Source organism: Ciona robusta, chromosome 6, assembly GCF_009617815.1.
Source record: "Ciona robusta chromosome 6, ASM961781v2".
Lineage (NCBI taxonomy): Eukaryota > Metazoa > Chordata > Ascidiacea > Phlebobranchia > Cionidae > Ciona > Ciona robusta.
In genome coordinates, this window is record NC_143240.1 from 3,909,376 (window position 1) to 3,933,666 (window position 24,291).

The 24,291-nt window shown below is 37.4% G+C and overlaps 4 protein-coding genes across 5 annotated transcripts; all 4 read right to left on the reverse strand.

Annotated features, from left to right (window-relative positions):
- Positions 1-114: 114 nt before the first annotated feature.
- On the reverse strand, positions 115-5,801 carry LOC149735088 (uncharacterized). Its single transcript, XM_089879789.1, has 9 exons — positions 5,655-5,801; positions 5,180-5,304; positions 4,163-4,220; positions 2,809-2,954; positions 2,485-2,569; positions 2,135-2,235; positions 1,625-1,793; positions 1,125-1,521; positions 115-848 (listed from the first exon to the last, which is right to left on the reverse strand). The coding sequence occupies exons 1-9, from the start codon at positions 5,689-5,691 to the stop codon at positions 533-535; spliced, it is 1,434 nt and encodes a 477-aa protein (XP_089735915.1). The 5' UTR covers positions 5,692-5,801; the 3' UTR covers positions 115-532.
- Positions 5,802-11,972: 6,171 nt separating this feature from the next.
- LOC149735089 (uncharacterized) lies at positions 11,973-13,932 on the reverse strand. The gene is made up of 4 exons (XM_089879852.1): positions 13,768-13,932; positions 13,321-13,471; positions 12,562-12,703; positions 11,973-12,386 (listed from the first exon to the last, which is right to left on the reverse strand). Exons 1-4 carry the CDS (start codon positions 13,850-13,852, stop codon positions 12,279-12,281), a joined length of 486 nt encoding a protein of 161 aa, XP_089735978.1. The 5' UTR covers positions 13,853-13,932; the 3' UTR covers positions 11,973-12,278.
- An 845-nt stretch (positions 13,933-14,777) lies between these two features.
- LOC149735090 (uncharacterized) lies at positions 14,778-19,209 on the reverse strand. 2 transcript variants are annotated; one of them, XM_089879821.1, is made up of 6 exons: positions 19,073-19,209; positions 18,484-18,719; positions 17,409-17,522; positions 16,602-16,726; positions 15,862-15,999; positions 14,778-15,451 (listed from the first exon to the last, which is right to left on the reverse strand). In XM_089879821.1, the coding sequence occupies exons 2-6, from the start codon at positions 18,715-18,717 to the stop codon at positions 14,995-14,997; spliced, it is 1,068 nt and encodes a 355-aa protein (XP_089735947.1). In that variant the 5' UTR covers positions 18,718-18,719; positions 19,073-19,209; the 3' UTR covers positions 14,778-14,994. The 2 variants fall into 2 exon arrangements, with proteins under 2 accessions (XP_089735947.1, XP_089735946.1); XM_089879820.1 differs by lacking the exon at positions 19,073-19,209 and having other exon boundaries at positions 18,484-18,810.
- On the reverse strand, positions 19,146-24,008 carry LOC149735091 (uncharacterized). Its single transcript, XM_089879845.1, has 5 exons — positions 23,867-24,008; positions 21,576-21,757; positions 21,271-21,368; positions 20,907-21,045; positions 19,146-19,744 (listed from the first exon to the last, which is right to left on the reverse strand). The coding sequence occupies exons 2-5, from the start codon at positions 21,744-21,746 to the stop codon at positions 19,553-19,555; spliced, it is 600 nt and encodes a 199-aa protein (XP_089735971.1). The 5' UTR covers positions 21,747-21,757; positions 23,867-24,008; the 3' UTR covers positions 19,146-19,552.
- Between the last annotated feature and the right edge of the window lie 283 nt (positions 24,009-24,291).

Genomic DNA, 24,291 nt, shown 5'->3' on the forward strand with positions numbered 1-24,291 from the left:
TTACCACGTAGGTAACTTTGTGGGTGATTGTTTTGTCTTTTTCTAGCAGCACCGGGCACCGAAAGTGTGCTTGGTTACAATGCGAGCGCCTAACCAGTTATTAATATCAACCTAATAATTGAAGTTTTATTGACTAACATTTGCCACCGGTTTAAAAAATGGAAAGACTCTGTATATTTGGGTTAAATACATTATTTTATGTGGTAATTATATTGAAAATCCCTTTCCGTTAGGTAGGGCTAGAGATCGCCCACGTATAGGTCTTTGTAGGACGCAATGTGGGGAGTACAGTAAAATATATCACTTTCATATTCTTAAGCTCGGAAGTTAATTATTTTGATAGGGAGTATAGTCAAGCAAACAGAATGCTGTGACTATATATGAACTTTTACTTGATGGAAATCTATGAATATTTTAGCTCGTGATACGTAATCACGATGACGTAAATAATGACGTATAATGTAGTGACGTAGATATGAAATACTAAAAAAGTTTAATGTTTATAGAAATCTCATTTTTCGATTCTTCCAACTTAGTACCCGTTCACCGCATGGTGCGCTAGAGCGTAGTTTCTCATTGGGGGTTTTCCGGGCGAGCTCTTTCCTGACCTCTTGCGGACGTGATCTTTTAATGTTTTCAAGTCAACCTTGTAGCCAACTGTGGATAAATCGTCCGGGGATTCGTATCCTGGTGGTGGCGATTCATAGCCGGCCGCGTGGTCAATATGGTTGGGAGGAGCATGCGGTTGTTTCACGAGTTTAGGACTGGGTTTCAACGGCGGGGAAGCCCCGGTCTTGAGAGAGGTGGTTTTGGTTTGTTCTTGATTGCCGCCGAAAGTTATTGGCGTTCTGGAATGTAAAGCGTTTTAAGTCATAACAGTAACCTATATTCAAGTCATAACAGTATAGTAGGCGAGAAACCCATATTGTCCTAGTTTCGAAGATTGCAAAAACCCAGTTGTCTAAATTGTCAATTGGACAGAAAACTATTCACCCACAAAGTTGTATACTTGTAGAAAACAGAACACCCATGTTATAACAACAGTTGCCCCGCACGCGAGGATAAATAATTACATTCGTTTAATAATGTAATATCATTGCATCACTCATTAAAAAGGGACTTACCCGTTTCGCCTTGTTACGTCATTAACGATATCCGGTTGCTCAAGGATCGGTGCTGGGGAACTACCTTTCGAAGATTCCGAATCACTAATAATCGTTTCATCGTATAGTTTTCTCCCAGAAGCCAAATCGACCGAACTTTTATAAAATCCCGATTTCTTTTTTTTGTCGAATAGACTGAAACGTTTTTTAACTTTCGAGCGCTCTTTTCGGTTCGGGTTCGACGGGTTCCCGAAGCCGGGGCTTTGTGACGTCGATTTTCCGAACGTGCTAAGATCGGGCGTCGACATCGCCATTTTCCGCATGAGGGCGATGTCGCTTAGCGACGACGGTGAACGTGTGACGTCATAATAGGGCATTGGGCTTGAAATAAAAGGTCTTGTTCGTTCTATTGGTTTTCCTGGGTTAAAAATAAGTCAACTATTTATTGAAAGATTACACTTAAATTATAACATATGTGTCTTCTTATGCACCTCATATTCGCTGTCGAGTAATGCCCTTACCTTCGAGTATCGGCGACGGGAAAGTCCCCAACTCGAGTTTTCCGTCCAAATGTTTCGCCGACGGTGAAATTCCGTGACGTAGAAAGAATTCATCCGTGTCTTCGTCAACTACTAACAGTCTAACCGTGTGTGACGCACGAATCACCGCTATGACGTAACTATGAGACTCCTGTTAAACATATATTCAATTACTACGTGACGTCAAAAGTGTGAAAACGATATTCTGGCAGTTTTCTGTGATAGCACTGGACCCACATAGGCGAATCTCGACAATTCTGCCATTATTAGAGACACTCATCGGCAAACCCTGATAATGTGTTGACGTATGGCAGACAAAATATCGTTCCTTTAAGACCACAAAACAAACAAATTCCCAGAAGATCTCTATTACACTTATAATGCAGCTGGCGGCAACGAAACATACATCGTGTATGACATACATATATATATATATGCTATTCACGGTGCGTTATGCAGTCATATATATTTTATACACAATATACAACTAACTTGTTCAATCGATGTTTCGTTTATTTCAATCAACCGATGTCCTTGTCTTAACCCAGCTTTATACGCGACCCCATCCCTGTCTAGTGTCCCAACATAATGTCCTGTGTGACGTCATAATGATTGAATAAAGTAATTTCGTGACGTCATCATGGTTAATATAATCATTTCGTGTAATGCCGAAAATAATTTTTAAACATGTGCAATTTAAGCAACAAACCAGGTACATCTATCAATACCTCGTTGAATTACAGACAAAACAATGGTAACAAATCACGTGTTTTATCATAACAGCTAGTTTCATATATTTTAATATTCTACAACACGTGGAATCGGTCACGTGGTCGTTATACCTGCGATTCCTTTCAACTGTTGTCGGTACTTTCCCGTGCTCATCTTGGGGGATTTCCCTACAGTTTGCAAAACAAAATCGAAGCCCTGAGTAAAATAAACCCAATTATTTTAGGTTTAATCATTAAAAATGATTATTTGGGGTTTTAAACCAAGAGTATACATTGAGATTCTATCATGTTTTCGCAGTTTCTTTTGTAAGATTTTAATTTAGCTTCGAACATATAAAATAAACGTTAGTAGTTTTAAGTTTCAAACCCAGAAGTATCTCTATATAATTGGACCATGACGTCATCTTGACGTCATATAAAACAACAACCACATACCGAGCTAGTTCGTGTAACTGTCACCAACTTTGGTCTGAGCTCATTAGCATCATCTAGCGGCTTAACTGTCATCCCATTTCCAGGTGTTTTGAAATATTCTTCAGCAGCTCGACTGTGCGCTACGATCAGTTTAACGCTTTGTAAACCTGGTTAAAAAAGTAACTGTGATGTATATTTGGTAGTTCAATATATGTTAACTTGTTCGGCGCCGTGGAACAGTGGTTAGCGCGCTAATGACTTAGATCTATTTTACCATGCGTAGTAAACATGGGGCCAATATATGACATGGGCCAATATATGACATGGGCCAATTTATAACATGGGCCAATATATGACATGGGCCAATTTATAACATGGGCCAATATATGACATGGGCCAATATATGACATGGGGCTTATATACAACAATGGGCCAATGTATGACATGGGGCCAATGTTTGTGGCCAATATATACCAGGGGCCAATATATGACATGGGGCGAATATACAACAATGGGCCAATATATGACATGGGGCCAATGTTTGTGGCCAATATATACCAGGGGCCAATATATGACATGGGGCTAATATACAACAATGGGCCAATGTATGACATGTGGCCAATATATAACATGGGCCAATATATAAAATGGGGCCAATATATAACATGGGCCAATATATGACATGGGGCCAATTTATAAAATGGGGCCAATATATATAACATGTGGCCAACATATAACATGGGGCCAATGTTATAATGTAATGTACACGGGGCCAATGACATGTGGCCAATTTACAACATTTATAAAATGGGGCCAATTTATAAAATGGGGCCAATTAACATATGGCCAATATATAACATGGAGCATATAGAATGTGGCCAAAATATAACATGGGGCTAATTTATAACATGGGTCCAATGTATAACATAGGGCCAATATATGTGGCCCAACATGGGGCATATAAAATGTGGCCGAAATATAAAAATAATATATAACATGGGGCATATAAAATGTGGCCAAAATATAACATGGGGCCAATGTATAACAGTGGACAAATGTATGAAATGGGGCCAATGTTGTGGCCAATATATAACATAGGGCCAATGTATGACATGGGGCCAATATATAACATGAGGCCAATGTATAACATGGGGCCGATATATAACATGGGGCCAATGGGGCTAATATGTGACATGGGGCCAATATATAACATGAGGCCAATGCATACATTTATATATGACAATATAAATGTACATTGGCCTCATGCCAATATATAACATGAGGCCAATGTACATTTATATATGACAATGGGACTCTGGAATTTAGACTATTGGCCCATTACTTAAATGAACTGTCCATATATAAGTTGTATTACCTTGTAATCGTTCAACAACTTCTTTATGTGGTTCTCTCTCAACATTTAAACCGTTTACCTGTTACAGCAATGCATTAGGCTTTCATAAATGTATATATATGCATAGTAGAATAGAAGAAGACGGGACAGCTTTACCACATAATATCCAAACTTCTCTTGATCGTGTTTAAAACAATTAACAACGGTCGATATACGGGAGAAAATGTGTCCCATCTTTCTCTACATTACTATATTATAGGTGTAGGCCTATATATATATAAAGTAAATAGTACCGTGGGGTAATATGGATACTGTAAAAATAACATCCATATTTTCCAATCATGTTTTTAACAATTAACAACGCTTTTCTAGAGTCGTGAGAACACGGTTATATAAATATATAAATAACTTGTCTGTTTACACAGGTAAACCGCCCTATTACACACAATGTTATGCTTATAATGAAGTTGTAATTCAAGATATATAACCGCGAAGCCACCATGTTTGTTAACGGATAATTTCCAATACGCCTGGAGCGGCGGCAAAATTGAAATAAGCTAAATTGGACGTTGCCACTTGAAAAATAAACGTCCGTAAAATGTCGTGATAACATTCATACACGCCACTTTAGCATTGAATTTGAAACGTCATAATGTTAAATGTGAAGCCATTAGGATAATTTTGCATTTGATTTTTGCCAATTTTTAAGGTTTTGGTATTTTTAATACTCAAGAATAATGACCTCGTCCTTATAGAATAGAATCTGTAATATTGAGTGTCTATAAACTGCCTCGCTGGGGTATAAATGGTAGCACCATGGGTGTTGGAGTATAATAAACCCACATTCCAGGTCTCAAGTGTGTCTAACTGAAGACCTCACCCGTATAGAATAGACTTGGGCCAATAAGCACCCCAGGCCTCTCCCAGACCTCACGCTTATTAAAAATTAACCACAAAACAGTAAGCCTACATCATAGCTCTCAGGTGTCTCTTACGGGCTATTATAGAATATAATACATAGACACCTTATACACTTACTTCAATTATTCGGTCCCCGGGCGACAGTTTAGCTCTACTTGCGGGCGATGATTTTAACACATGCAAAACATATGTATCTGTTGTGGCGTTCTCACAGCATAATATGAAACCAAAGCCGCTGTCGCCTGGATTATAAATATACATGTTATAACTGGACAGTGAGCATGAGGTGCATAAATACACCATGTGTGTCTGTTGTATAAAAAGACAACCATGTTATAACTTAACAGTGAACATGAGGTGTATAAATACACCATGTGTGTCTGTCGTATAAGAAGACACCCATGATATAACTAGACAGTGAGCACGAGGTGTATGAATACACCATGTGTGTTTGTCGTATAAGAAGACACCCATGTTATAACTTAACAGTGAGCATGATGAGGTGTATAAATACACCATGTGTGTCTGGTGTATAGAAAGACACCCATATGATAACTTAACAGTGAGCATGAAGTGTATGAATACTTCTTACCTCTCTGTATGTGGCAAACACGACGTTTTCCCTCCATATTTTACTAAAGAAACTTAACCAGCTCTATAAACAGAAAATAACTTGGTTATCGCCACTTTTTGGTTATATACTGCGGAGTCTATATCAATACCAAGATATATAGAGAGGAATATCGCATTATTTATATGAAAATATAGAAACTTCTGTACAAAACTACCTAATTCAACGGCCTTATACGGAATTCCTAACTTTGAGCAAAACTGTTCATTATTTCCAATCAAAATTTTCGGTGCGTATTACAGTATAACGAATATCGTTTTGCTGCTAATTTCCTTTTCTTCGTTGTCGTTTTGGTCCTAATTCCCTTCGTTTTATTTAATTTTATCTTTACTGTCTTATTCAAATAGATAAAAACGTTTATATATGTTAAGCATAGCTGTATATTTTAATCTGTCTAGACAAATTATATGCACACAGTAAAATATTTTGTCTTAAACTCTTAACAATATAACGCATTAAGTTCTAAATACTAACTTCGATTTGTCGCGACGTTGTGCAAAATCGTGACGCTTGTTACGTCACACTTATCTAGCATGAATGTCGAATTTAGAATCGAGACTCTATAACATTATGACGTCATGAACGATGTCGGTTTTTGACAATGTTTCTAGAATTGAGACATTCTTAAAAGCTTCGTGCGCGAAAGCAAATATTCTGTAGATTTCGTTTGAAATATTTCGCTACGTTCTTGGAACGGGAAATTTTTTAACACGGACGTCTGCATTGAATATTTAAAGTTGTTTTTTATATTCAATAAATTAGTAAATGTAACTTTTCATCCTCTGGTAGCGGAGCAACCACAATCGTAGCGAAACGAGATTGAAAAAAATGGGTGTTTATATGCATTCACTTTGTTAAAGATTTTCATGGATTTGGTCAATTATTACAGTACTATATCTAGTACAATGTTATAATTGGTCGCGTATTCTTGCATTGTCATGTAATTATGACGTGTCTATCGCTTTGATTTCTCGAACGCCTAAAAGAAATCGGGTTATGACGTCTCAATATAATTGCTAGTTCTAAACATTCTTGTATTGTGACGTCACAAAAAATGCTTTCGAAATAAAATGAAATTATTCGAGAAATTTCCTGCCAAAGGAAACAGGCAATTGAATTGTTACATCGTCAACACGTCACAATCATCAAGTGTGACGTATCACGACATATAAAATTCAATTATGCGATAACTTTCACACATTTGTTAGGAATTCTAAAACTTTTTAATTTAAAATTAGGATTTTTATAATACCCCCGTCCGTATATTATACAAACTTGGCTGTAAGCTCTCTGTGTGTTGGGGCAGTGGGCCAACTTTGGCTTATACCTCCCAGGTCCATTAGCGTACCTCACTGAAGACCTCACTCTTATAGAATAGGGTCTCAATCATTAAGTGTCTATAAACTGCTTCAGAAGGTATAGATGGTAACACCCTGGGTGTTAGGGTATAACGTATAGTAATAAACCCCACGACAAGTCCCATGACATGCCTCGATATAGGTTCGTGTAGAACCTTTCCGTATCTAATATAACCTTTATTATTGAGTGTCTATAAACTGCTATAATGGGGTCCAGAAGTTAGCACCCTGGGTTTGGGGTAATAAAGTTAGTCTAGGTCTGATGCTGTAACGAAGTAAAACTGACATGCCTTGCCGTAGAACCTCTCCCATATAGAACAGAATGTATGTTTTGCTAAGTCTATGCTCGTAGATACAATTTTACTCCTTTTAATTTCGCTCTTGTCAAAACAAACAACATCTGTAACTTGAGCAGTACATTAAATCTCAGTTGCCTAGAGTAGCAACCATGTAACAGCAACATAAATAAACCCACAGCAGTGGTTTTGAAACTGGTAAAGCTCACGGCGCACTTTTCTCTGGATCCGTTAGCGGCACGTTAAAATTTTAAGAACTCATACTTTGCAATTGAACACAACACATGCTAAAACTGTTTTATAATTTTAAAGGTGAACTAGTGAACGTTTTGTGACATACATGAGCCCGTATATACGCCGCATACTTGTAGTAACAAAGTGAAACGGAATTTTTATTGAAATTAACACGGAACCAAATGGGTAATGACCAATTCTGGCCTAAATCCGAGATCCCCCATACCTATAGTCTCACTGTAGGACCATAACCCTTATCAAAATATCCATATAACCTATAACTTATTGGAGGTGATGGGCCAACTTTAGTAAACCCCAGGTCCCATTGTATACGCTACCATACCACCTTACCCATATAAAATAAAACACAACACAAAACCAACGCCAAAAAACTTTTTATAATTACCGATTAAGCAGAAACAACATTTCGGCGAAATAGGCGCAAACTTTAAACAGACAACATCCTTACTTAGTTAACCAGAAACCAATGATGCGACGAGCCCTTGCTTGACTTAAACAAACCCACCTAACCTTTGTAACTTCACGCTTAAACTGCAAACGCATGTGTCCGCTTAATCTAATAACACCACAGGCTCAACACGTATATCTAATGCCCCCTATATGTCATACAGTCTATTTTCCACACCGTTGAAATGAATCTCAAAATGTTGTTACTAGCGTATATCATTTGTAAAGTTAAAATATCATTTATTTTTTTAAAACTACAGTGCAAGGCGAAAAATAACTACAGTTAACTAGCTTAAATGTTGCCTTATTTTAATAACACTACAGACCTAACGCATATGCCACATATCATGTCCCACATTATCTCATGTAGTCTAGGGCATTGGTTTAACTAGTTTTAACTCCTATCACTAAAGCCTTAAAATTATCTCGCGTATGCAAATACAATTGGTATAGTAGGTTGGGGCAAAATGGTCCATGATTTCATATTTTTATCGTCCCATTTTGTAGTAAACAAAAACTATACACAGAAATGAATCCTCACGACCCTAACAGTTTTTTTCTAGCCAGTTTATTTCGCGCCTCGCACCTCCTAATTAAACCACAGTACAAAAACTATAGAAGTCGCGTACTGCCACTATAAATAATAAACTGCATTACATGCCAGAAAATTCGTATATTTTCATTCGCCATTATTCTGTTTGACTATTAAACCTAAATAGGTCTCTCCCGTGCCACCTGGAAGACATATACCACAATTGGTGCGACTACCATACGTCTATATCTCAAGGCAGAAGATAAAACTGTCTGTCAAGTAACCGCATGCTTCACTGTGGTTCTAATTATATTTACACGAGTATAGAGACTGCCATGCCAGTTCTTAAGCGCTTTAAAAGTATTTTGGGGTAATGGGCCAACTCTGGCCTAAATTCCAGGTCCCATGGCGTGCCTCACTATAAGACCTCACCCATAAAGAATGGTAACATGCAAAACACAATGTTAGTGTTGTTTTAAATGAAATTATTTCTGTTTTTAGCTCATACGCACTTGACTATAAAACGGAACAATTCTTCGTAAACCTGACATTGTGACGTAATATCGATCCATTGTTAACTAGCAATGACGTAACCATACATTCTGTTCTGTCATACAAGCTTCCTGCATTTATTCACAGAACAGAAACCACTGTTCGGTCATAAACCTCAATGCATCATGCATGGTTGCCCAACCATGTAAAGTGAACATAGTTAAGTTTAACTTTGAGCTAAACTCGTTCACGAAGCGAATTAAGTTTGAGTTACTAAAGCGGTAATAAGCACCTAGCGCTTAAAATGAGCGGTTTCAGATTTAAATCTTGTCTTCGAGAACGGAATGTAATTTATTATACGTAGTGTATCAGTGAAATAGGTTGGGGTAAGATGGAACATGTTTCATTCTCTTTTATCGTCCGTTTGTTAGTAAATAAAGAATATTTTAAGAAATGTAAGACTGTATCGTCGTGACTTTAAAAGAGCGCTTTTATTGTTAAAAAACTTGATTAGGAAATATGGGATATTATGTGCTAAAAGTATCCCATCTTACCCCACAGTATTATATACTGTATTTCCGTTTCAATTGTTGAATTTGAAGGCAATGAATCTAATTTGTGATGTCACAAACACCTGGGGCGATTGTTACGTCGAAATTTGTCATAATCCTACAAAGCAGCGCCGCTGATGTCATAATGATTTTTAGAGTGGCGATTGTGACGTAATAGAACCGCCTGTTCAGAACAAAGACGCGTCATCGCAAAAGAAATTTGACAATCGGAAAACAAAAACGTCTAATTTGAAAGCCAGCCGTAAATAAAACGCCTTAAACGTAAATAGATGAACTCTTCAGTAAAAATGGAAGTTAAGTTTAATATATACTTAAAAACTAACTTAAAAATAGTTTGGTTTTTTTACCCCAACCTACTATACTAAAATTAGACTATAAATGTAACTTTAAGTAAAGTTAAAATTTACAGAAATCTAATTTTAGACACAATGGTAATATGAGATTGTTTAAGCTCCTTAAAACAGCTGTGTTTTTCACATCAGCTTAAGGAAGTTTCGTCATTATGTCTTTTCTAATTGGCTTAGAACACAAAATAGTTATCCAAGCGAACAAAAATACCCTAACTTGACATATATCGCTTGTATAGATGTTATAACATGGCGAAATGCTGGTATTACTCAGCAAAGTTATATGCGTGGTAACTTATAAGTGGGCACAAGGTGTATGAAACAGAATACCCGTATTATAATGGCTATCGTTGTCCTGCCATTTGAGGATAAAAAAGTGACATCACTTTATTCGTTTAAAAATAGACAACTAATAAACAAATCGCGTGTACATAATAAATCTCATTTTTATAACCTGTTTAATTAAAAGAGCAAATAAATGCCGATGACGTCAAATGAGATCATTATATTTCAATCACCGCCCACCTACCTATTATCATCGACAATACATGACGAGATAATATACTTAAAGTTAAGGCTCATGTAATGTACGTATAAGTATATTTGACCACCGTATTTGTACATGCGTTGTTATGGCATGTAAAACGTTCTATAATAAATGGAAAATAAGACATTTGGACGTTTTCCGTAAATAGTCTTGTTCTATTCGCTTTAATTTTTTGGTTTTAAAGTAATATTTATGGTCTTTAAGTATATAGTAGGGTGGGGGAAGATGGAACACCTTTTCATTTTATTTTCTTGTCACATTTATAAGTAAACAAAGAACATTCAAAGAATCATAAAACCGTATCCTTGCAACTTAGACCGTTGTTAATTGTTTAAAACACGATCAGGATACTTGGATAATATATGCTAAATGTGTCCCATTTCTCCCACCCTACTATATTAGAATTACAATTTGCCATGTTTAATACATACAACGTTGTTTATCGTATCTTTGTAAATTCTGTCATAAGAAAATAACATACTGTTTTACAACTGTGTATTCTAGTATTTGTGCGGTATCTTTTTTTAAAATACTGCTATATCTAAATAGTGATACCATGTAACTTTGGACCTCAAAAAGGCATCGAAATATCACTGTACAAAATCAATTCACTAAAAAGGCAGTTTTCGATTTATTTTACGCCTGCTATTAGCAACAACTTATGCTGTAAAGTTCATTGGTATTTCTTTTCTTGTCTTATATATAAACTAACAATTCAAGTCAGTAGCTACATTAATTGTAATGCTGTCTGAATTCAAACTGAATTGAAATTCACATTTTTTATTTCTCTCAAATCATGAATTGCCTGGGGCGGTTGTAGAAGTTGGTGGATTGTGTAGTGTACACTCCCTAGTTTTATTGCTTATTATAAGGTCAGTACTGCTTTAATTGCGACAATTACATAAGGTGTATTGCGCCGGTCAAGTGTCTTATGGGCGTACATCGTTAAATTGCGTCAACCATCGCGTGCTTTGATTGCAAGACGCGTGGTCGCTTTGTGACGCCATAGAAGTAAAACAAACCAATGAAACGCGTCGGTCGCGCGGCAGAATCGAGTTACAGTGTAGAATTTAAACTAGGATGCCAGGATTCGAGGCTTGATATTGATATTCGTATGTGTGCTTGGGCAAGGCACTTGTTCTAACGCAGTGGTCACTAATTGGTTGTAGCACTCTGGGTTTTGGGGCAATGGGACAACCGTGGCCCAAATCTCAGATGCTATGGCATGCCTCACTGTAGGACCTCACCCATATGTAATAGAATGTGCATATACAATGTTGGGGTAATGGGCCAACTCTGGCCTAAATCCTAGGTCCCATGACATGCCTCGTTGTAGGATCTCACCCATATAGAACAGGACACAGCTTAAAATAGTTACGAGAATTGCCGGTCGTAATAATAAATAATATCTACAATTGCAGTTCCGAACACCATTTCTACGTCACAAAGGTGTATTGTAAATATGCTGCAGTAAAAGTGACGTAACAATTACTTGAATTGACGTAACAGTTCTGTGTTGTTAATAGCACCCGCGTTTTTTATCCGACGCTTTTCTCAAGTATTATCTTTTTTATCCATAGCGTGATTTAACAGCGGTCATTTTAGTGAAAACTCCTTTTTCTCTTCGTTGTTTTAATAAATTTGATCTTCGCAATCGTATTCCTACGAATAAATTAACATTTTTGATGCTGATTTTGTGTTTGTGGGATTTTCTCCAAACGTTTTATCTTCACACGTATTCAATCGTCCATAGAAACAAGATAATTGGCCAAAATAATTCCACAAACGCTAAGGAAGCATGACAATCCAATTATGACGAAAACAGTGTGTTTGTTGTTCGGTTGTACCTGTGTGACGTCATAAAACAAATATAAGTTAAATCTCTCTTTGAGAATCGTTAGGATATGGTTACATAATTATGTAAATATTCTTTGTTTACTCCTAAATGGGACGATAAAAAATATAAAAATGTACGATCTTACCCCAACCTATAATACAACTATGATGTCATAATTAACTAACCAGTGCTTCTGTTTTGTCACAATGGTTGAAAAATTGCGGGTGCGTCACACTTCTCATGACGTCATCAAATAAAGCGTATCTGTCCCAACAGTTACCATTAGATGTCGAGGCGTTTATACATCTGGATAAGGTGTCGTAGGGTCTGCAATTAAAATCCGAAGTTACCCGAAAATAACCGAAGTTTTACGAGTAGCTAAACTGTTATAATCGTCGGGATAACGGAGTCAATAATATAGATTCTGTAAAGTGTGAACTGTTATAATCGTCGGGATAAATTTTGACCTGAGATTTATGCCAAAGTTGCGACATTTCCTGAACACCCAGGGTGCTATCATCTAGACCCCACTGATTAAGGACACTCAACGGAGTCAATAATATAGATTCTGTTCTATAAGGGTCGGGTTTTTAGTGATAGACATAATATACATTTAAACTGTCGCCTCGCATAATACACATGCTTACCCATATAATATGCATGAACGACATTTATAGAACAATCTTGTACGACCGTTTGAATGTCAAACAAAAATCATTTAATGGCAAAACTTTGGCGACTCAATTTCCCAAGTCTACATTTCACACAACGTTACATGCAAAAAGTCTAGGGGCCGCTGTAGAAGCGATACAACCAAATCCAATGGTGAACCGGGGGTTGAGAAGCAATGTTCTTTAAAATAAAATTTCAAAACTTTATAAAATATAAAGTACTAAAAAAGAACAAAAACGTTTAAAATTTAAATAAATCAAAAACTAGTCTACCTCCAAATAAGTTTAAAGTCGCATATCTCTTGCGACGTCATATTCTGAGAATATCGTGCGAATGACGTCAGGCATATCGTGACGTCATTGATGAACTCATCAGGGTGATTACATCGATATTTTAGAGCGAGTGTTGTAGTTTGGTTCACCACTGTAAGTAAATATAGATTTAGGTTTGTAGGAAAATCAATAAGCTATGTGAGTAAAATGTGATGTAGTTTACGCATTACAATTTCTGCTATACTGCATATACTATTTGGTAGTAAACTAAGAACAATAAAAAATTATAGAGCCGTATCCTTACGACTCCCATACACCGTTGTTAATTGTTTAAAACACGATCGCTATATTTATATATCATGTGCTAAGGTGCCCCGTCCCCCCACCATACATTATAGCATAGATCATACTTACATTCATTCATTTGTTTTTAATTCATTTATTTACCTGATAAATCTCGCATTGCATTTTCCAAGCCATGAACTTGCACCAGTAGAAAACACAACGCAAATAAAGGTGTTATGCTTACCATAGCTTATATGTATGTGTAAGCTATATCTGTAAACCTTTTTTAAAGCTATTGGTCTGTATAAGAATACATTCGTGTTACTTATATTATATATGGTAAACTGAACTAATCTTGGCCTAAATGTTATGCCCTGACCTAGACCGCACGCATAAACAATATATTAATTATTATATTATTACTACTACAGTATTTAGTGCGAAATATATACAAATAAACACATATAGCCAGAACATATTTCACACGTCAAAATAGAATACCTTTATTTGTAAACTGTTAAATTAAAGCTAAAAACAACTGCCTATATGCGGTTATATAATCCTTCATATATTCTTTGTTTACTACTAAATGGAACGATAAAAGAGAATCAAAACACGGACCATTTTACGCTAACCTAATATATCTACAAATAAAACTAATCTACAAATAACATAATTTAATATTCTGCCCCTCCTACGACGTTGCAGCAATACGCGAAGCGGTTCAGACTCCCGCATCATTTGTGGCCGAAGCTACGTTTCTTTTTTTTGATCTTTCCAAGAAAATCGAAATATTGATTTTCTAGCTGCAGGAAAATCAATACGTGGTAGACGCTGCTATTAGAAGCCAAACGCGGTATCTCGAGTCGGTTCAATTAGTAAATATTGGGAATTGGTTACTATAGTCTTCTTATGCTGATGTGTGGTACAATTAGAAATTGGCTCAATTGCAAATGTACATTAGTTTATTGATTTTTTCTTAATATGTTTAGCATTGAGTATCCCTATACTGCATCAGTGGGGTCCAGTATGGTAGCACCTCGTGTGTTGGGTAACGTGCCAACTCTGGCTTATACGTATCAGGTCCCACTGCTTGCCCGGCTTTAGGATCTTACACGGTTTATAAGTTTCAATAAACTGCCACAGTGGGTTCTAGAATAGATGGTAGCACATAACTGGATTATTATTGTATTAGGATGTATGTTATAACGCCATTAGGATGTATGTTATAATGAGCCAAATATGACCTAAAAACTCAGGTCCTTGACAATGAGCTCACCCATATAGAATAGAATGTGCATATACAATGTTGGGGTAATGGGCAACTCTGGGCTAAATCATGGGGCCCAACCCATTTAGAATATATGTTTATATAACGCTGGTTCAAATCTAGTTTGCACTTTCCCATTGTTTCCCTTCTACTGTTTCTCTTGTTGTTTGCATTCTTGAATAACCTCCAGCGCTCATGAATCTGCTGTCGTTAGATGTCGCCCTTGTTTCCGCCGCTCTCATGACGTCATGGAGACGTTTTCTGTGACGTCGTACGCACGTGATCAGTAACTTCCATCTTAGCGTGTCGATGACGTAGGCGATGACGTGTATGAATGGGCAGTAGACCAGAACGGTTATTATGGCGAAAGGCACTGCCGAATCAGGGAAAGTCCCATAGTCGAGAACCCTGAGCTTAGGGGTAAGGCCCGACCCCCAGCGGTAAATATGAAATACAAAGTAAATGACGTAATATAGGACCGGGTATATCACGTGTAGGATACGAACTGAAGTGTTTGTAATAAAGGTGTCTATTATCATCACAGTCCCGCTTATGACGTAGAGGTTTACGTCATCGCTGTAAAATAAAAGTTTCCTTAGATTTTGAGATAAAAGAGAAATCTAAATAATTTATGAGGTTTTGGCTATAAAGTGACAACTGCATTCAGATAGCTGAATTCAAATATAATCGGCATAAAAAGACTCAGTGAGCATTTTTGCATGTTAAAGCCCATAAAACATTTACTGTTCGGATACTCTTTTCTAATACATCTATAATAGACTAACTATCATACTTTCTGCATACCGTTTAGGTTTTCCGCTTGATCATTGCTTAGATAATTAATGATCAACCAGAAACTTAAACATACTTTGCATAACACCCTAAGTTACTGTCTGAAAAATTTGCCGATCATAAGTTTAGTATATCCATATAATTATCTAAATCAATAAAAATAATTGTCATGTATCTCATATATTATACATTACCTTTTGAAAAATTCTGTCAAATTCATAAATTGTAGATCAGAAGCCGCTACGGATAAATAGTAAACAACAGACCCGATAAAACACGAGACTGAACCGTTAAAGCTCACGTTTTGTAACACCCAACATAGCTTGTGGTACCTGGGATGAATGTACGTAACTTATTTATATGTAGCGCGCAACGATAGTTTTGTTATAACACTGTTCTGTTGCATACACCCCGTGCCTACTTAAAGTTGCCACGTATGTAACTTATTTACACTCGCATGGCAGGGCAACGACAGTCGTTATAACACGGTGTTCTGTTTCATACACCTTCTGCCCACTTACAAGTTACCACGTATGTAACTTGTTTCTCTTCGCGTGGCGGGGCAACGACAGTCGTTATAACACGGTGTTCTGTTTCATACACCCGTGCCTACTTACAAGTTATCACGTATGTAACTTATTTACCCTCGCATGGCAGGGCAACGACAGTCGTTATAACATAGGTGTTCTGTTTCATACACCTCATGCTCGCTTACAAGTTACCACGTATGTAACTTTTGTGGGTGGATGTGTTTTATGTATGGCTAAAACTTTGAACAACTCATTAGTGACCACTGGGTTGAAGCAATTGCTGTTTAGTGTCTTGCACAAGCACACAAAACGCCTATAATGGTATAGCAGCGACGAATCTCGCAACCGTAACTCAAGGGCTAAAGGCAGACGTGCGCAAATATAGTTTTTAACTTCCAACTTACCAATCTAGATCGTCGTTGCAAAGACAATCGTGGAAAAACTCAAAAGTAGCGAGTACTAGCGCCAACGTGTGGTAGGTTGTGTAGAGAATAAACGTCCATGCGGGGAAACTCAGAATCCACGGCATCTGTAGTAATATATGCCCGTTTAAGTTCCGATTGACCATGTTATTTTGAACGCGTGTCATATTGTAAACAAACTAATAAAGACCCATGTTGTAGTTCTATGTAGAGGCATACCACGGGAACTGAGATTTGGGCCAGAGTTGCCCATCACCCATTTGGTTCAAGAGTTGGTACATCATCCCAACATTGTATATGCACATTCTATTCTTTATGGGTGAGGTCTTACAGTGAGGCATGCCATGGAACCTGGGATTTAGGCCAGATTTGCTCCATTACCCCAACATTGTATATGCACATTCTATTCTATATGGGTGAGATCCTACAGTGAGGCATGCCACGGGACCTGGGATTTAGGCCAGAGTTGGTCCATTATCCCAACATTGTATATGCACATTCCATTTTATATGGGCGAGGTCTTACAGTGAGGCATGCCATGGAACCTGGGATTTAGGCCAGAGTTGCTCCATTACCCCAACATTGTATATGCACATTCTATTCTATATTGGTGAGATCCTACACTGAGGCATGCCACGGGACCTGGGATTTAGGCCAGAGTTGGTCCATTATCCCAACATTGTATATGCACATTCTATTCTTTATGGGTGAGGTCCTACAGCGAGGCATGCCATAGGACCTGAGATTTAGGTCAAAGTTGGCTCATCACCCCAACAAGCGGCCACTTACTTGCTCAGTTTCCGGCTTCACGCTTTCAATCGAAGCTTTCCAACTCAACACCGCCACCGCGTGGATGAAACAAATTGTTCTGTATACGATGTAGGGGGTGTGTGACTCCGTCCACTGTGACGTAGAATATGTGACGTCATTAAACAATAAAATGTGTGACGTCATTAAATAAAGTGTAAAAATCCGTTAAATAGCCCCGTATTTAAATCGAGGCCGGATGAGATAGAATTCGACAATGTTACTTAATAGTAGATTGGGGTCAGATGGTCAGTGTTTTATTTTCTTTTTATCGTTCAATTTTCTGGTAAACGAGGAATTTTAAGAGATATATATAACCGTATCCTCACGACTTTAAAAAAGCGTTGTTAATTGTGGATATTTTATGTGCTAACGGTATCCATCTAACCCCACAGTAGTATATATATATATATATATATATATGTACCCTTGTAGCGTATTACATATAGCGTCCTTTGGCTCGTGTCAGCTTTGTATTATATTGTAACAATCGTTGTATTAGAACCGGTTTTAAATTTCTCATCTTTGTTAAAAGGTGTTAAAAACAAGAACAAGAACAATTAAATATTGGGATTCCCCTGTTATTTGATACGTCATAATAGCTAGGAGTGTGTCGTAACATGGATGACTGTTATGTCACCTCAAATCGGAAACCATTAAAAATAAAAAACCATACAATTAAATTGTAGCTGTCCAGTATAATATAAATGTAAAATTAAAGTTAAATGTAACTAGTTTATCCTCACGTGGCAACTATATTCGTTATAACACAGGTGTTCTGTTGCATTTCGAGTTACCACGTATGAAACTTTGTGGGTTATAGTGTTTATGCAAATCTTACAATTTGAACAATTCATTTACCCTAATATACCAACGCACAGCATACTGAATAAATTACTTAATAAAATATTTCTATTCTTTCTGGGTCAGGCCCTACAACACAACACGTGGGACTTGGTATTTAGACCAGAATTAACTTATTACCCCAACATTTTATCTTTAACTCGATTCTGGTTTCAATTATTAAGTATTAAGATTAGATTAAATAACCAATTACCGCAGACGTTGCAAATTTCCGAGGCATTTTTTCGTCCAAACCGATCATACCGAAGCTAAGCTCTTTCCTGAACCGTCGGTTCCAGTTTATCTTAACTTTCTTCGTGACGTCATCTCGTGTGATGACGTCATTTCGACCTGTGACGTCATTTCCGTTCTTTGTTTTTAAGATTTCACTTAAACCAACACTTCGACCGCCCAAGCTGTCGTTCGCTGTCGGCGCCACTGACGTCATCACTATGACGTCATCAATACGTAACAGACAGTTTAATGAACACAAAAGATTGAAAACAGATTCTTCTATTAAACTCAATACAATAAAATATAGAACAGGATATATAATATCTGTCAAATATATTCTGCTATGTAACCTGCATATATAGGGTTGGGGAAGATGGGACACCTTTCATTCTATTTTCTCGTCTCATTTGGTGGTGTAATCAAAAATTGTTCAAAGAATTATAAAACCGTAACGACTCCCATAGACCGTTGGTAATTATTTAAAACATGACAAATATACCCATGCTAAAGGTGTCCCATCTCCCCCACCCTACTATATATAGTCTTTATAGTGTACTCGTATCTCTTACCTGTTTCCTAACTAACGACTTCAAAGCTTTTCCTGACCAAGCAAGTATGTGTACTGAATATTATAAGAAGGAATTTTGCATCATTGAAGTTTATTGAACTCTAGCGCCAACTCGCGGGACAAAGTTTTAAACGTGACTGCATTTAAACTATAAAAATTACTTATATATAAAAAAATTACATAGGCATAAATAAGATACAATAACTACATACAGCTTAAAACGTATCTTTTCATAGCGTAAGATGAATACCGTTAGTACCTAAATTTTAATATTTTCTGATTTTATACCGATTAACAACGCTCTTTTAGAGTCGTGAGGATACTGGTTATATAATTCTGTAACTATTATTTGTCTACCCAATGAAACTATAAAAAGGAATAAATAAATGGATCCTTCTATCCCAACCTACGATTTATACAAATAAAACACTTCGTATTTACGATCACGCAAAATTGGCCCAAGCGCGCCAGCACGCGGGAATTAATCTAAATATCTGCAGTCGCAAGATGGGAGTATTTGTTGGCATAGTAACGCATGCGACACTATATCACATTTGGGAAGTCCCCGTCGCCGCCCTAACACTTTAGCAATCCGTAGAAGACGAACTGAAATCTCAGAAATGCAGGATAGAGAATGTTGTGGAGTTGAAGACTGTTGTATATATAGGTTTGCCTGCGATAGAAGGACAAAAAATGTAATTGTAAACGATTACTGCTTTTGCAAACTAACGATGTTTTTTTCCTAAAAAGACATAAGTGCATATAAACAGTTAACTTTCTGAGTGTATGGTCTTAAAAATCGGTGAAGATATTTTCAACCCAGTAAAGAATAAAAACATTTGCGATTGTAACCATTTATCGCTTTTGCTAAAAGGGTGTTTGAGTGAGAGTGTGTAACTTACTTTATCCTCGCGTGGCCGAAAAACGACAGTCGTTATAACACGGGTGTGCACCTCGCGCCAGCTTACGAGTTACCAAGTATGTTACTTTGTGGGTGATTATTTTTTTTTGGGATTTTTTTCATTTTTATGTATGGCTGATAATTTGGACAAACCATTAGTGACCACTGGGTTGGAGCAATTGTCGTTAAGTGTCTTGCTCAAGGACACATACGCCCACAATGGTAGCAGCGACGAGCCTTGAACCCATTACCTCTGGGTTAGAGGCAGGCGCGCTAACCACTACGCCACGGCGCCGGACGTGTTTGCTTTTAGAAAAATATATTTGTAAAAGCTGTAAATTTTCCGGAATATTTAAAACCGTTGGAGATATATATTAAATATTAAACAAAACAATCTGTAGCAAGTTTTACATTTAAATAACAACATTTTTATAACACGCGTCTTAGGCCAAATTTGTCTAAAACATTGATAGCATTGTTAATTTATTCTGTTCTATATGGCTGAAGTCCTAGCCCTAGAGCGAGGCATGCCATAGGACCTGAGGTTTAGGTCAGAGTTGGCCCATTACTCCAACATTGTATATATGCACGTTCTATTTTATATAGGTGAGGTCCTATACATTAAGGCATGCCATTGGACCTGAGATTTAGGTCAAAGTTGGCTCATTACCCCCAACATTGTATGTATGCACGTTCTATTTTATATAGCTGAGGTCCTATACATTAAGGCATGCCATTGGACCTGAGAGTTAGGTCAGAGTTGGCCCATTACTCCAACATTGTATGTATGCACGTTCTATTTTATATAGCTGAGGTCCTATACATTGAGGCATGCCATTGGACCTGAGAGTTAGGTCAAAGTTGGCCCATTAACCCCAATATTGTATACACATTCCATTCTATGTCTACAAGAGTGCTATACACCATTACTCACCGTCGAAAAATCCGGTTTCCTAACATAGCTATTGAGACTAAGTATAAGTTGTAACGATCTGTCGCGTACGAGATGTTTGTGGCGGATCCTCCAACCTGTTGTATTGAGGGATCTCGCAGAAAGTAGTTCGCTCATAAGTCTATTGGGGGAATCGTAGGTTAAATGATTTTCCGACCACGCGAGAATAAAGTAAGATACATTCATTCATACATTTAAAGAAAAGATTAAAGGTGGCTGTACACAGTATCCGGATTTCATCCGTTTTGTTCGGATTTCGCTGCCGCATGCATACTGTGTACAGTCACCTCTAGACTGGCAGAACTAGAAGCTGAAATGCCTCTGTATAATTTAAACTCATACTTACATAAATTGTTGATCTAAATGTTCTTTCCTGGCGTTTTCTGGTCGATTACTTGGAGGGTGGCAGTTCTGTAGGTCAGGCTGTGGTCCATATGCGATGTTCTATTGAATAATAACAATGTTTATTATATGTTTGTTTGTTTGTTGAAAACTATTTTACGTGTGCCCACGGTCGAGCTGCTGAAGCTATTGCAGTGTGTGGATAAGGAGACATGACTTTTGGTTGGTTTGGTCATTTATATCCTCATGGAAGTGAATTAAAGCTCAGTACGTCACCAAATTACGTCACTAGCACATGACGTCACTAACCGGGCTAATATGTCTCCTTAACATAGATGATTCCTTCCGTATACGAAACAATTGTAATTGTTTTGTTGACCTTCTTATATGACGTGACAGACAAACTTTAGTCTCCATGGCAACGAGACAGGTTGCTATGACAACCATCATGACGTATGTCGGTCGAAAGCTCGTGCCCATTTTTCGTTCGTCTGTAAATAAAACGTTTTGCAGGGTTTATGAAGCTTGTTGATCCTCGAATGTCGGGGCAACAACAGTCGTTATAACACCGGTGTTCTGTTTCATACACCTCGTGCCTACTTACAAGTTACCACGTATGTAACTTATTTATCCTCGCGTGGTGGGAAACGGCAGTCGTTATAACATGGGTGTTCTGTTTTATAGACCCCGTACCCGCCTAAACGTTACTACGTATGTAACTTATTTATCCTCGCATGGCGGGGCAACGACAGTCAGTATAACGCAGGTGTTCTGCTTCATACACCTCGTGCCCGCTAACGAGTAACCACATTGTCAGGCGAGACAAGTCACGTCGCAGTGTTAGATATTTGGGGGAAATCGCCCAACACGCTTTAAGGTGGCTGTACACAATATCCGGCTTGCGAAGTCGTATGCAAACCCATTTCCGAGTTTGGCATGCGGCAGCGAAATCGGAAAAATACCCCTTAAGTTGTACCATAGTTATAGACGCTACCACGGATTGTACAGTCTCTCCTGGGACCTAGGAAGAGTTAATGCTTACCTATAAACGGGTACAGATGGATGAAAACCAAAGCTCGCAAATACGTTTTATACGTCATTATTTTATTTATGCCTAAAAAAATCGACGCTAAAAACGCTGGGTGTAGATATATTTCTTTAAATTAGCTACGCTGTAGTGCAAAAGCCGCCCAATAAAATAAAACAAAGAAATATCTACGCTGACCTGCGCTAAACAACGTTGGTTGTGAATATTTTCTTATTCTTTTTACATCGCCTAGGCGAGCTACGCTGTAGTGCAAACGTCGCTTCATAGAACAAACAAAAAAAATATCTACGCTGACTTGCGCTGAACAATAGTATGTATTTTAAGGCTAGTTCTTTTAAGCGGAGTTTACACGACAAGGAATACTGACTCCGTTTAAAAAGACAAACAAAGAAGCTTTACACCTGGTTATAGCACCTCGCGCGGGAGATTTTAAATCTGATGTTGCATAAATTACTGATGTTAAGTCATGGACCGGAATGACCGCTTTGTATATAAATATCTCTTCTACTTCGTCGCTTATGAGAGATTTTAAGCCGATCTGTACGATACCGGAGTTTTAGGCTGGAATGTTTAAATAATCAACAATATAAAAATGCGATTTAATAAAGGGATATAAAGATTTGTATTCAGTAGGTTAGAGGCAGGATGGAACACGCATCCATTTCCCCTCATGTTCCTATTTGGTAGAAAAAAGATACATATTTACAGTAAGGTGGGGGGAGATGGGACACCTTAGCACATAAAATCCAAATATCCTGATCGTGTTTTAAACAATTAACAACGGTATACGAGAGTCGTGGGGATAAGGTTTCATAATTCTTTAAATGTTCTTTGTTTATTACCAAATGGAACGAGAAAATAGAAGGAAAAGGTGTCTTAGTTTCCTCACTCTATACTGTTGTAATATTGTTGTTAAAATATTGTTGTTAATTGGTCAAGACACGATTAAGAAATATGTGATTTTATGTGCTAACTGTATCCATTTTACCATAATTACTATATATCAAAATCTAGGTTGGGCCTGCTGTTATGCAAGACGAGGTTAAGCGTGGTTATGTAATCTTAAGGTACTCCTATATGACCCTGCAAGAGATAAACTATGCAACCCGTTTGAAGTATTTTTGGTGGCTGGCCAGCTCGCAAGCAAAAGTTGTTGCAGTAAAATTTAGCTTTTTCGAAGAAGAGTTATTTTTAATGCCTCGGTTTATGCCTCGGTAGCAAAAAGTAGCGAGGTATTTATTTTGGTTCGTGACGCTTTTTGGGAAGGTTTAATCTGATACTTCATTAGTTATGTACGTTAACGTGAACTAAATATTCAAGTAGGTTGGGGGAAGACGGGACACCTTTAGCACATATTATCCAAATAACCTGATCGTATTTTAAACAATTGACAACGGTCTATGAAAGTCGTGAGGATACGGTTTGATATGATTCCTTGAATAATCTTTGTTTACTACTAAATGGGACGGTAAGTAGAATGAAAAGGTGTCTTACCTCTCCCACCCCACTATATGCCAAAATGCAGACCCTACAGTTTACAGAATGCACTTACCTTAACTTTCTGTATGCAGATGACGCTTGTAGCTTGATCGCTTTGAATGTAAATGTACTGCATACCCTCCATCCATGCAATATATATACTTTGCTGGACAATTAGAAAAATTATATAAACCGCAATTCGTCATGTCGCAGACATTTAAAAAAAGGGGTTCCTGGCTACGCGTTTATACGCGGTAGGGAATATATGGTATATACGGTATAAATGGCGTTACGGTAGTCGCGTGTATAAGGAGAAACGCACCTATTCTGTGTTTTTTTTGCGAATCGCGGAAGTAAAAATATTCTTAATGCAAATACAAAACGTGGCTGTTACGTAACAATTATACAATCCCTGGAATGTATGACGTAACAAATATGATTTCGAGTCACAGAACAATCTATATAGGTAATGAAATATCCAATTTCGTTTTTATTTTG

Coding starts and splice junctions, on each gene's coding strand:
- LOC149735088 (XM_089879789.1), bottom strand. CDS start 5,691: ATGGAGGGAAAACGTCGTGTTTGCCACATACAGAGAG. Junction 2,955..4,162: donor AGTTGTTGAACGATTACAAG/GTAATACAACTT, acceptor TTTTTTAACCAG/GTTTACAAAGCGTTAAACTG. Junction 1,522..1,624: donor CCCGTCGCCGATACTCGAAG/GTAAGGGCATTA, acceptor TTTTTAACCCAG/GAAAACCAATAGAACGAACA.
- LOC149735089 (XM_089879852.1), bottom strand. CDS start 13,852: ATGGTAAGCATAACACCTTTATTTGCGTTGTGTTTTCTACTGGTGCAA. Junction 13,472..13,767: donor TGCAATGCGAGATTTATCAG/GTAAATAAATGA, acceptor ATTTACTTACAG/TGGTGAACCAAACTACAACA. Junction 12,387..12,561: donor GTGACAAAACAGAAGCACTG/GTTAGTTAATTA, acceptor GACGTCACACAG/GTACAACCGAACAACAAACA.
- LOC149735090 (XM_089879821.1), bottom strand. CDS start 18,717: ATGACGTCAGTGGCGCCGACAGCGAACGACAGCTTGGGCGGTCGAAGT. Junction 17,523..18,483: donor GGAAATTTGCAACGTCTGCG/GTAATTGGTTAT, acceptor TCTACGTCACAG/TGGACGGAGTCACACACCCC. Junction 16,000..16,601: donor TGCAACGACGATCTAGATTG/GTAAGTTGGAAG, acceptor CATTCATCCCAG/GTACCACAAGCTATGTTGGG.
- LOC149735091 (XM_089879845.1), bottom strand. CDS start 21,746: ATGGGCACGAGCTTTCGACCGACATACGTCATGATGGTTGTCATAGCA. Junction 21,369..21,575: donor TAAGGAGACATATTAGCCCG/GTTAGTGACGTC, acceptor ATTATTCAATAG/AACATCGCATATGGACCACA. Junction 21,046..21,270: donor CATTTAGATCAACAATTTAT/GTAAGTATGAGT, acceptor TTCCCCCAATAG/ACTTATGAGCGAACTACTTT.